The sequence below is a fragment of the Cheilinus undulatus genome, linkage group 8 (genome assembly GCF_018320785.1).
Source record: "Cheilinus undulatus linkage group 8, ASM1832078v1, whole genome shotgun sequence".
NCBI classification, from domain to species: Eukaryota; Metazoa; Chordata; class Actinopteri; order Labriformes; family Labridae; genus Cheilinus; species Cheilinus undulatus.
Genome location: NC_054872.1, coordinates 52,213,119 through 52,225,595, shown reverse-complemented (window position 1 = coordinate 52,225,595; position 12,477 = coordinate 52,213,119). Strand labels below are relative to the sequence as shown.

The window sequence follows — 12,477 nt, the reverse complement described above, 5'->3', positions numbered from 1 at the left end:
TCAGTCAAGTCAAGTCAAGTCAAAGTTTATTTATAGAGCACGTTTAAAAACAACCTCAGTTTGCCAAAGTGCTGTCAGGCCTGGATAGCTTTTTTGTATGTAAAGGAAAAAGCAAAATGTTTTTGTGGATGCTATGTGAAGGTCCGATTTTCTTTAATATAAAATATTTCAAACAAAATAACTTTTTCACTGTTATAAAACTGTATTACACGTCTTACCATGACGCTCTGTAAAGCTAGCATACAATCTGCAATCTTCTCACACAAAGTCAAAAAAGTCTGTTAGCTTAATGCTAACACATAATAGAAAATCCTGGCTAACCAAAATTAGCATTGCGATCGCGGTTATTTTCTAACTATCAAAACAGAAACTTAAATCACACATTTTCAACACACAGCCTCATAAGTAGTCCAAAAATAACTGTACTTACAGGCATATGTTTCCAACACTTGAACTTAAGACTGCTAGCTTAAGCTGACGTTAGCTGACTCCCGTCTAACGTCCTCCTGCTTCTCTCTGAACTTAACTATGGTGGCCATAAAAGGCCAAAAATGTCAAACAAAAGACAGCTTAGCTATATGCAGAACTGTTATACAGGGGTGATTTTGGCAGCTTTTTTAATTTTAGTCTTAATTTTAGTCTTTAAATTAAATGCATTTTAGTTTTAGTCACACTTTAGTCATTTCTACCCTTTTTAGTTTTAGTCGACAAAAACTCAAAACATTTTAGTCTAGTTTTTGTCCATAAAAGTCCTCACATTTAAGTATTTACTTTTAGTTCAACCATTTATTCTCTTGTCTAAATCTGGTACCAAATCATGGTAGTGTGTTCTCTGACTCTGCCAAACCTGGGGTCCCTGCTTTCTACAGCTGAGAGGCAGAATAGATGCAGATGAATTGTTTTTAGATTTACCCACAGTGGAGAAATATCACAGATTTTGAATGTCTGATGAAAACTAAATAACATTTTAGTCTAGTTTTAGTCATTTTGATGAAAACTAGACTTAGTTTTTGTCCGCTTTAGTCATCACAGATGTATTTTTGTTAGTCTCAGTCTAGTTTTAGTCATCACAGATGTATTTTTGTTAGTCTAGTTTTTGTCATCACAGATGTATTTTTGTTAGTCTAGTTTTAGTCATCACAGATGTATTTTTGTTAGTCTCAGTCTAGTTGTAGTCATCACAGATGTATTTTTGTTAGTCTTAGTCTAGTTTTAGTCATCACAGATGTATTTTTGTTAGTCTCAGTCTAGTTTTAGTAATCACAGATGTATTTTTGTTAGTCTCAGTCTAGTTTTAGTAATCACAGATGTATTTTTGTTAGTCTTAGTCTAGTTTTAGTCATCACAGATGTATTTTTGTTAGTCTCAGTCTAGTTGTAGTTATCACAGATTTATTTTTGTTAGTCTTAGTCTAGTTTCTGTCGAGGACACAAAGTCGGTCGATGAATAGTTTTATTCATAGTTTTAGTTGACGAAATTAGCACTGCTGTTATAATGACATTTAATGCACTTAGGGGGCATCACACGTACCAATTAACATTTATGGACAAAAGTATTTGGTCGCCTGACCATTCCATCATCAGGGACTTTTCCCCTTAGAGCTCCAGCAGCACCGATCCGTGCTGCAGGCACACCCCTTTGTAAATTGCTTGGTAACTTTTGAAACGTAATTCATAGGCACTAGCTTGTTTTTTCCTGTGAAAGCTCTGTGTTGTGCCTTTCTAAATGTGTTCTTCATGCATTCGTAGATCGTACAGAACATTTTCTAGTGAGCCCAGAATCCACAGCGTTAGATCCAGTAATAAGTTTCTTTTTGTCTATTTTTAATCCATTTCTGATATTTTACTTTGGCTCTCTTTGGTGTATAGCGCCATATTTGTTGAGGGCAACGTTTAGATGTAATGCATTGTGGGAGCTGTAGTTGACCAGTTGCTTCTCTACTGCTTAAAGGAATGGCACAAATGAATGTAATTGCAAAAAAGTGCATGGACTTTTTTTTGTATATATGTAGATATTTTGAAAACTGTTAGTCACAGAAGGTTTATTTTTTCCCTGTTTTGTCCCCAAGAGATGGAAGAACAAATCTGTGCAAAGAAAATGCTTAGTCACTATTGTTTACTGTGTGTTATCAATGAAAACCTTTGAGTTTCAAATTCAGATTTGTTTTTATTTTGTCTTTAGAGTCCTATAACTTTTTCAAAATTCAAGTGACATTACTGTAGTAGATATTTTTTTAAAGCCCAGGATGTCCTGGAAAAAATCAGATGTATAGAGCTTGACTGTGCACCACAGGGTTGATGTTTTACAAAGCTTTTTAAGACAAAAGTCCAGGTGAGACATGATAGTGAAAATATGGCTGTGAGCTTTAAGGGTTAATGACATTGTATTAAATCCATATGGAGCTGGTCCCCTTTAGCAGCTCTAACAGCCTTCACTCTTCTCAGAACGCTTCAGAAACATTATAGCGTGTTTCTGTGGGAATGTGTGCCCACTCATCCTGTAGAGCATTTCTGAGGTCAGGCTCTGATGTTGGACCAGAAGGTCTGTTCCACTTCATCCCAAAGATGCTGGATGGGGGTTGAGGTCGGGACTGGAAGTGTTGGCTGTCAGAAAATATGCTAATGACTCACCATGCCAAGAAATAACCACAGACAGAGACAGACAACAGCAGAGCCCAGTTTATTCTCATGGTTTTATGTCTGTCACTGCTTTTTAGACTGAAGCAAAACGTGTTTACAAAGACAGAAAGAGTGGTCTTTTACCACAGTATCACCACTTAATGACCACAATTCCAAAAAAGCTGGGGCGCTTTGTAAAATGTAAATAAAACAGAAGTCAGTGATTGTCAGATTTCACAGTAGAACATTAACAGCATATCAGAAATAAAACTGACTGAATCACACTAGAGATAGAGGGCAGAGAGCTTGCGCCGTCATCCTTTAATTCTTCTGAAAGTGGCCACAATTTTTAGGTCCCGATATAAAACAAAACTGCACAGAAGTTTGATGTTTATTCCACAGAGCCATTAGCGGCATAACTTCTAAAATAGTTTTTCCAAAGCAGATGCATAAAACCAGGATATTTTCATTGATTAATCTGACCATTGTCTCTCTTCTCTTTCTGCAGGATGCTGTGTCTGACAGGGAGTGCTGCAACGTCCTGTGCAAATGTTCGGGGCACGAAGGCATCCGAGGTTTACAGGGCAACTCGGGGTTAAAGGTGACTGGAACACACACCTTTATACTTTAAACATGATGTCAGGAACGTTTAGAGGAAAGTGTCAGAGGCAATAAGAGCGCCGGTCTGAGCTGAGAACAAGCAGGCACACGCACTGATGTCATCAGAGCGGCCTCAGCATCTGATTGGTTAAAGAGGAGGAGGGCAGACTCACCCTCAGATCATTTTTCATTCAGTCCAAGGTCAGTGTGAAGTTTTCAGTGACACGAGGAGGAGGAAGGACTCCTTCATCAGCAAACGTAGCAAAACATGTAAAACATTCAACTCAGAGTCCTGCATTTAACCCAGTTAGTCCTTTTAGGCCGCGTGTCTCAGAGCCGGCAATCAAAACTCTTTAATACACCGCCCATCAAAAAAACGTCACCGCCTGGATTTAACCACGCAGATAGGTAAGAGCCTCTTACCCTCTTCTTGAATGATCGGTGATCACTTAAACCAATGGTACTCAACGCAGGCTCTAAAGCCACATGTGGCTCTTTTATGTCTTAACCTGAAATATTATTCCCCCAGAAAACCTTAAAAAAGGAAAACTTTGACCTCTGAATTTATCCATTGCAGGTAACATTGATCAGTTTGTTTCCACACTTCTACAGTGGGCTTTAATTGTCAAACTTAATTGTCAACTATATTTTTTGTCTGTATATTTCCACTGGCCTTATTTGCAATTTTTGCCACTTATTTCCATTTTTGTCACTTTACACCCATTTTTTGCCATTTATGCCAATTTTGCCCCTTTTCACAAGTTTTTGCCACTTTTTGACCATTTCTGCCTCCTTAAACTCATATTTTTAGTACTCCTCACCCATTTTTGCTACATTTCACCAATTGTTTTGCCTTTTCTGTGCCAATTTTGCCCCTTTTCACCCGTTGTTTACACATTCTATCCACTTTTTGACCATTTTTGCCACCTGTAACTCATTTCTTTGTCACTTCTCACCCAATTTTTGCCACTTTTCACCAAGTTGTTTGCCATTTTTGGCCCATGTTTGTCACTTTTTGTCCATTTTAGTCACTTTAAACTAATTTTGACTTTGTGTTAGCTAATTTTTAACCATTTTGGCTACCTGTAACTCATTTTAAGTCATTTCTTCCCTATTTTGCCACTTTTCACTCAGTGTTTTGCCATTTTTTATCACAAATTTTACCACTTTATGCCCATTTTTGTCAGTTCTCACTAATTCTTGTCACTTTTTGCCCATTTCAGTCACTTTTTGTTCCTTTTGGTCACTTTTCACTAATTTTGCTATGTTTTTGCAGCTTTTTGACAATTTTTTCCACCTGTAACTCATTTTAAGTCATTTCTTACCCATTTTTGCCATTTTTTAATTTCATATTTTACCACTTTTTGCCCATTTTTGTCAGTTTTCACCCAATTTTTGTCACTTTTTTGCCCATTTCAGTCACTTATTGTCCATTTTGGTCACTTTTCACTCATTTTGGCAATATGTTTGCTGCTTTTTTCAGCATTTTTGCCACCTGTAACTCATTTCATGTCATTTCTTACCAATTTTGCCACTTTTCACCAAGTTGCTTGCCATTTTATGCCAATTTTCTCCTTTTCACCCATTTCTGCCACTTTTTGACCATTTTTGTTACCTCAAGCATATTTTTATTGCCACTTTTACCCTTTTGCCTTTTCACCACTTAGATTGGGCTCTTGCAAAGGTATTTTTCAACAGTTTGGCTCTTTGGTGGACCAGGGTTGAGTAACACTGATTTAAACGTTTGGTTAAATCAAATTATAAAAACATCAGTAGAACTCACCGCTGTGTTTTACAGTGAAAGTAAGAGCATTTCCACACACACAGTGTGAAGGGAACTATAAGGGATTGGGACTAAACAGCTATGTAGCCTTAAGAAAACCACGTATCAGTGAGGCTAATCAGTAAAAAGGCTATAGTTTGCTAGGAAGCATAAAGATTGAACAAAAATGTTGGCGTGTAAAGGGCGTAACAGGACAGTGATTGTGTGCACATTTCAAGGTGGATCAGGATTTATAAAGAGAGACTTACAGGCCCAGTTTTATAAATAAGAATGATTTTTGGGTGCATGTCCACTTTGAGTCTGGAGATTTATAAAGAGAGACTTACAGGCCCAGTTTTATAAATAAGAATGATTTTTGGGTGCATGTCCACTTTGAGTCTGGATTCTCTGCACAGTTCTATAAATGAGTGTCCTGGTCCTGCAGAAGGTCTCCTGTGTTTGGATTTGTCCTGAGCATGCATCACTCCTGGAGCATCATCTGAACATTTTCATTTTTGTTTTTACCCTTTAACTCTGCAGGGTGTGCCCGGACAAGAAGGTCACCAAGGATTCCCAGGAGATGAGGGCCAGGCTGTGAGTGTTTTCTCATTTTCAGTCATTTTAAACGTGTTTAGTGAATTCAGCAGTGTGCTGGTGGATGAATGCAGAGGTAACAGCAGGAGGACAGGATTTGAAAAGAGGATTTCTGTCTTTGTTGAAGCTTCTCTGCATCACAGCTCTCTCTCTTATGTGCTTCAGGGCGAGCGAGGTTTTCCAGGACCGAGTGGACCTCAGGGCGTCCAGGGCTGCTCCGGGATCCGAGGACTGAAGGTCAAATGAATCCTGAATCCCAGCCCCTTCCTGTCCTCAGGAGTTACTCATATGCTCTGATAGATGGTGATATCTCTGTGCTAACCATTCTGTCTGATTCCTGCAGGGCTACAGAGGGATCCGAGGAGACAGGGTGAGTGAGTCTGACCTGCTGGAATGTTCTGGAGTCATTACAGGAGGAAGTCATGTGACATTCTGTATGTTCGGAGGAATGTTTGCATAAACACTGAAGTCTAGATCAGTTAATGAAGATGCATGGAGACAGAAATCTGCAGCCGTTCTTTTCTAACTCTGCAGGGTGAGAACGGAAACGACGGGCTGAACGGAGTCAACGGAGAACAGGTACGAGACTACTCCTGCACACCTGAATTAGAGGATCTTTATATCAGTGAAAGAGCTTACTATCAGACAGCAGAGCTTCTAAAACAGAGAGGCTGAGTCTGCTGAGAGTTGGAGGTGAAGTGACCTTAAATAATCACCGATTCCTTAGAAACAGCTTCATTAGATGCTAATCTCTCATGCATGCAATTAAGGATCATTCTGTTACAGCTGTTTGGGATGTTTAGTGTCAAATTTTCCACTCCTTTTCTCCAGAAATAATGACTCACAGCATGCTTTTCATGCAAAAAAGATTCTAGTGGTTTTAATCATCCTTCTTAGAGAGAGCGTGAATACTTTTAAGATGGACTGACTTTTTGCACGACTGTTGGAGCCGCAACATCTCAGCAGGCCGTTAGACCGAGGGGGCAAACTCAATAACAGCAGGGGCCGGATTCTGGATTCAGGACTAACCTGAGGGCCTAACAGGGTCACCTTTTTAACCAGAAACTGTCAACCTTGTTTCACCAGTAATAAAATATGAAAAAACTTAGCACTGATAAATTGATTTGACATTTAAAAAGTTAAAAAGATATGTTTAAAAGCTCACAATCTGAGAAAAGTAAATTTATTAGTTCAAAAAGGTCAAAATTCGAAATTGAAATTAAAAATAATGTTTTTAAAGGCAAATATATTAGAAAGAAAGTCAAAATCAGGAGTTTTAAAGGTCAAATAAATAAAATTTGAAATCATGAAATTAAAAATCAAAATATGATTCAAAATTTTGTATTGTGAGTCTAAAAGGTCAAAGTCTAGAGTTGAAAATATGAGATAAAATGCAAAATAGTTGGTTAAAAACGTCAAAATATGAATTAAAAATTAGAATCTTAAAGCTCAAAATATTATATGAGAAGTCAAAATTATGAGTTGAAATGCTCAAAGTATGAAATAAAGAGTAAAAATACTAAGTTTGAGTCCTCATTGTGGGATGCAAAATTGGAAAATGTGAAATTAAAACACAAATAAATTTTTTTCCCCCACATTCCTGACTTCTTATCTAAATATTTTTAACCCTTACTTTTTCAGATTTTGGGCCAGATCTACTAAAGGTTTGCGTGTATAAGTTTGCACACGCAAAAGAATGTACAAACTGATTTACTAACAGTGCGCACTAAGGGTTGCGTCTTTCAAAGGTGCAAAATAGCCGTGCTGCATCCAGTTACTACATTCGCCGCAATGAATATGCAAGGGGGGCATTAACACGCAATTGTGTGTGCTGAGAGGAGAAAATGTAAATATATTATTTAAGCACACGCAACGCGATTTATCAAACCTGAAAGCAATTTTGCTCATAGAAACTGCGTCTATATTTTATACGTCTCGAAAGGAGGTGCAAACTGTTTGGATGCGTAATTGCGCGCACATGGCTGCGGTTATTGTGGCAAGAAGGAGACATTGAAACGATGAAAGAAGATGCAGAGAACGCATTTTTCACCCTTGTGTGAACATTTTTGGAATGAATGAGGAAACAGTCATTAAAACATATCGCCTATCCAGCCTTGCCATTTTGGAGCTGTTGGAGGAACTCAGAGCGGATTTGAAGCCAGCCCCAAGGAGGAGTCACGCAATACCTGCAATGACAAAACTCCTTGCAAGTTTACATTTTTTGCATCTGGGTCATTCCAGCGTACGGTAGCTATCACAGCTGGGATCTCCCAATCCCGTTTATCTGATGTTCTGTGTGAAGTCCTAGATGCCATGTCGCGCCGGATGGCCAGGTTTTTTAGGTTTCCACACACTCGGGACTCCTTAAATGAGACCAAACAGGGCTTCTTTGCCGTAGCTCATCCAAGTGTTTAGTGGCTTCATCCACCAACACCTATAATTCTGTAGGGTCGAATTTCATTTTGCGCTTTCATCTCTCCAAACTCACCATGCTGCAAACCATGAAACATGCAAAACCCTCATTTAAATGTGTGTGTGTCTTCAACACGTTTGCACCTCTTGTCATTACGCAGTCACTCTTAGTGAATCACCCGAAAACCCTGGTTCAACCCCAAACGCACAGTTCTAGATTGCTCACACAGATTAGTACATGCAAATTGGGATCTTAGTAGATCTGGCCCTTTGTGACTTAACAAGGATATGTTAAATCATCAGGATAAGTTCACATTTTAATACTTGAGGAAATCTGCAGACCTCAGACTGATGGGCCAGTTGGAACAGAAAGATCGGATCATCTTGAGGCCTGGATTTAACTGTTCCACGGGCCGGATTTGGCCCCCGGGCCTTGAGTTTGACACCTGTGCTGTAGAACCTTCTAGTTTCCCAGCAGGCAGGTCTTCCAACAGTAATGACCAGGTCCACGACAGACCAGGAAGTGGGAGCTTACTAAAATGGACTTAATACATGAAGATCAGTAGAGATAGCCTCACACACACTGCATCTGTGCGATGCTGAATGTGCATCCAAAACAAAGATCCTGGCATGGAGGGGATGGAAAAGTCATAATTGAAAATCAGTGATGAAAATACTGCAGGTCCAGGTGCTCAGGATGGTTTCAAAAATGTCAAAGGCCTTAAAGGAAAGAGCTAGAAACATGAAAAATACACCAGAGCTGAGCCTGAAGAAGCCCCTCCATGAGTGTCTCCCTCACATGAGCACCAGTGGTTTGAGAGACAGCAGATCTCCGTCTGTACCTCTTTTACGTGTAGGAGGATCCAGGCGTTAGGGACACCTTGGATGCTGCCGACTGTGAACGGTGAGAGCAGTTCCCCGACCTTGGCGGTGTAAATTCATCAATCTGCTGACTGTGATCAGGTTTAGACAGAAAAACCTCAGAGAAGCTCTCTTAGCAGACCAGAAGAAGCTGAGACACTCTGAGTCTTTGTAGAGGACCTCTCACAGCAGCTGCTGGGACGGTCTCTGTCGTCTTTAGTGGGTCAGGGTGAGTTTAACGTCTCATCAGAGACTCTGAAACTCTGCAGGTGAAGCCGTGACCTACTGAGACGAGGTGATGCCTCTATGATGTTTATTCTCAGCTTATCTCTGTTTTTGTTTTCATGACGGGGGAAATGAGCGGGCGTGTTCAGGAAGCGTCTGATTGGAGAAATTTTTTGATTCTGTGTTTTCAGGGAGTGATGGGACCAGACGGAGGTCGAGGAGACAGAGGACACTCGGGAAACCCGGTAACACAACCATAAAAATATTCTTTACGGTTCTCTGTGTAAAGAACATTAAACAGAAGTTAGGGCATGAATGCATTCATCACAGTAAGTCATAATCAGTGCATCATTTTCTTTAGTCTCCATCACTCTCATGTCGCTTGTGGTCAGCGTCTCTCTGCAGCCACAGGGATGTAGACTAATCCTCCACTGACCCTGTGTACACATATGAGGACATCACTTTCTGGCTTTCCTACAGCATAGTCAGAATTAATACTATTACAATTTTAGAGAAAACTATTCAGACTGGAGTTTAAGTAAATCCCTCAAATACTGAGAGACTTTACCGTGACATTTTCAGGAGTTTTACTTGGTATTTTTAGGATTATATGAAGGAAATTTTCAAGAATTTTCATGAAAATTTTGGTGTTATTCTATATAAAAGAGCGCTTCATTAGAATTTTTTAGTATTAGCATGGAGAAGTTATGATTTTTTTATATTTGGGGGACATTTTTTGAATTTTAAGTAGTTTTATGTTAATATGGGAAAAGTATTTGTGATTTTTGGGAAATTTAATTTGATTTTTTGGGGTGGAAAAATGCATCAGAATTTGTAGGTATGCTCATGGAAATTTATCTTTTAATAATTTAATTTGGGAATCGGGTTGTGGGGCACCCTTTGGAATTTATTTGTACGTTTTGAGGAATTTGCTTTGTAATTTGGGGGAATTATTTGAATTTTTCAGGAATTTAAATAGGATTTTTTGGGGGGATTTTTAACATAAAAATTCAGGCAGTATGATAAGTTTCATTAAATTTTTGAAAAAAAGTTTGGGGTACTTTTTGTGGGGAAAAAAATGTTTAATATTTTGTTTCATATAAATTTTAGGTAGTTTCTATTAAATTTTATGGAAATTGTGTTAATATTAGATTTCATTTTTGGTCAAAATTAATTCCTGTTCAAAGACGAGGCTGATCTTTTAAACTGTTCAGGTCCTACTAGTGAGAGAAACTGTATTCAAAAAAAGCTCAGGTCTCAGGAGGTTAAAGTCTCATTTAGCTTTAAAATTGACCTTTGACCTTCTTACTGTTCTTTTATTTCCTTTAGGATCCGTAACAGGTTCTTTCTTCTGTGGTTCAGTTCATGTTCTAATCTTCAGTCTGCCTGAAGTTCCTAATTTCTTTCAAAATAAAAGCTGGAACAAAACAATAATATACATTTATATCAATATGATTTTATAAATGCGGGTAAAATGTCTGCTTTTTAAAGTGTTAAAGACATTTTTGATTATGCATCCTGGTCTTTTTCCTCAAATATCTATCTTATATCTTGCAGACGTGATGTTTTCCTACTTTTGTTTTTGTTTTGTGTCTCTAGTGACAGCAAGAGAAAAGTCTTTAAAATCTTTAAATCTCTGTAGTTCAGTGGAATGCTCCTTTATCGCCACGTTAACCAGAGGAGCTCGCTTTATTGAAGCTCGGAGGCGTTGACCTCTGACCTCCGGTTGTTTGACTGATAGGTTGAACTTTCATCCTCAGGGTATCCCAGGTATCCGAGGAGACCCGGGGCTGAAAGGACAGCGAGGACTGAGAGGAGATCCGGTAAGTTCTCCAAACTCTGCTGCCCTGAACACAGGTCTTTCATCAGGGTTTTGATCCTGTCTCCAGCCTTCTCACACATTTTCATTCCTGCACAGTTCTTTCAAAACTTCAGGACAGGCTGCCTGAAGAATCTTCCAGATCTGCTCGATCACACGTGTCCTTTAAAGCCTTTAAAACAGCACAGAGCCCCAGAGACTGATGCTTTAATGCAGTGGTTCTCAACCTTAGCCCCCCAAAATAAAGGTGTCAGAGACTGGGGACCCCCACTGTACCTGAAGGTGGTTGAACAGCCATGAACCTCCTAGAATAGTCATGTGGAGACAAGGCCGTCCATGAGGGGGAAAATGACCCAGCCAAACTGGGGGCCAGCAAAACCATGGTCCAATGTGAAGTTAAGCTGAGGTATTTTATATTTAACCTGAATCATAACCTCTCTTATCAAAGAAACAAATATCTTTTTTATTATTTGTGTAATAAGTAGCCCTCTTAAAATGTAAATCCTTTTGTTTAAAACAGAATTAAAATACTTTTAAAATAGCTAAAATGGGTTAATAATAGCAAAAAAATGCTGGGAAAGTTGGTGAAATTGGACTTTAAGAGTAGCAGAAATGGGTTTGATAAAAGTGGCTAAAAAAACCCCGAAAATGCCAAAAATTGGTTAAAGTGGCAAAAACAGGCATATTAAGTGAAAAAAAGGGATTAAAAAGTGGCTGAAATGGCGTTAAAGTGGCAAAAATAGGTGGAATTTTGGTGAAATAGGATGGAAATTGATAAAAACTGGAAAAATGGGCATATCAAATTGTGAAATGTGGATTAAAAAGTGGTAGAAGGGGTTAATAGTGGCAATAATGTGTCAACAGAGCCAACAATAGGTGGAGAGTGGCAAGATTTGGTTCAGAAGTAGCAAGAACAGGCAGAAAAAGGGTTTTAAATGTACAAAAATGAGTTTTAAGTTGCAAAAAATGTGTTAAAATTGATCAAATTAATGGGAAATTAGTCTCCTCTGTCTCTGCTGTCTCATCACACTCTCATCCTTTCAGTCTCCTCTGTCTCTGCTGTCTCATCACACTCTCATCCTTTCAGTCTCCTCTGTCTCTGCTGTCTCATCACACTCTCATCCTTTCAGTCTCCTCTGTCTCTGCTGTCTCATCACACTCTCATCCTTTCAGTCTCCTCTGTCTCTGCTGTCTCATCACACTCTCATCCTTTCAGTCTCCTCTGTCTCTGCTGTCTCATCACACTCTCATCCTTTCAGTCTCCTCTGTCTCTGCTGTCTCATCACACTCTCATCCTTTCAGTCTCCTCTGTCTCTGCTGTCTCATCACACTCTCATCCTTTCAGTCTCCTCTGTCTCTGCTGTCTCATCACACTCTCATCCTTTCAGTCTCTTCTGTCTCTGCTGTCTCATCACACTCTCAGACACGGTTAGTGACGTTTTCACTGTCAGTAAATCTGTGATCAGCTCTGTTTGCTCTTTTAAAGACGTTCATCCAAGCACAGCTGCAGCACAGCTGGACACTCCCCTCACAGAAAACTAAACACTCTGAGAGTTTATCTTAAAGATTTCTTCATGTTTGTCTGA

At 39.1% G+C, this 12,477-nt stretch overlaps 1 protein-coding gene across 1 annotated transcript in view; it reads left to right on the top strand.

Moving 5' to 3' along the window:
* col6a4a (collagen, type VI, alpha 4a) overlaps nucleotides 1–12,477 on the top strand; it is an 85,692-nt gene that overhangs the window by 43,986 nt on the left and 29,229 nt on the right. The window contains exons 13-19 of the mRNA XM_041793627.1: nucleotides 3,127–3,219; nucleotides 5,521–5,574; nucleotides 5,740–5,811; nucleotides 5,918–5,944; nucleotides 6,109–6,153; nucleotides 9,264–9,317; nucleotides 10,833–10,895. Of these exons, the coding sequence (XP_041649561.1) occupies nucleotides 3,127–3,219; nucleotides 5,521–5,574; nucleotides 5,740–5,811; nucleotides 5,918–5,944; nucleotides 6,109–6,153; nucleotides 9,264–9,317; nucleotides 10,833–10,895 (408 nt within the window). The remainder of the gene's footprint in view (nucleotides 1–3,126; nucleotides 3,220–5,520; nucleotides 5,575–5,739; nucleotides 5,812–5,917; nucleotides 5,945–6,108; nucleotides 6,154–9,263; nucleotides 9,318–10,832; nucleotides 10,896–12,477) is intronic.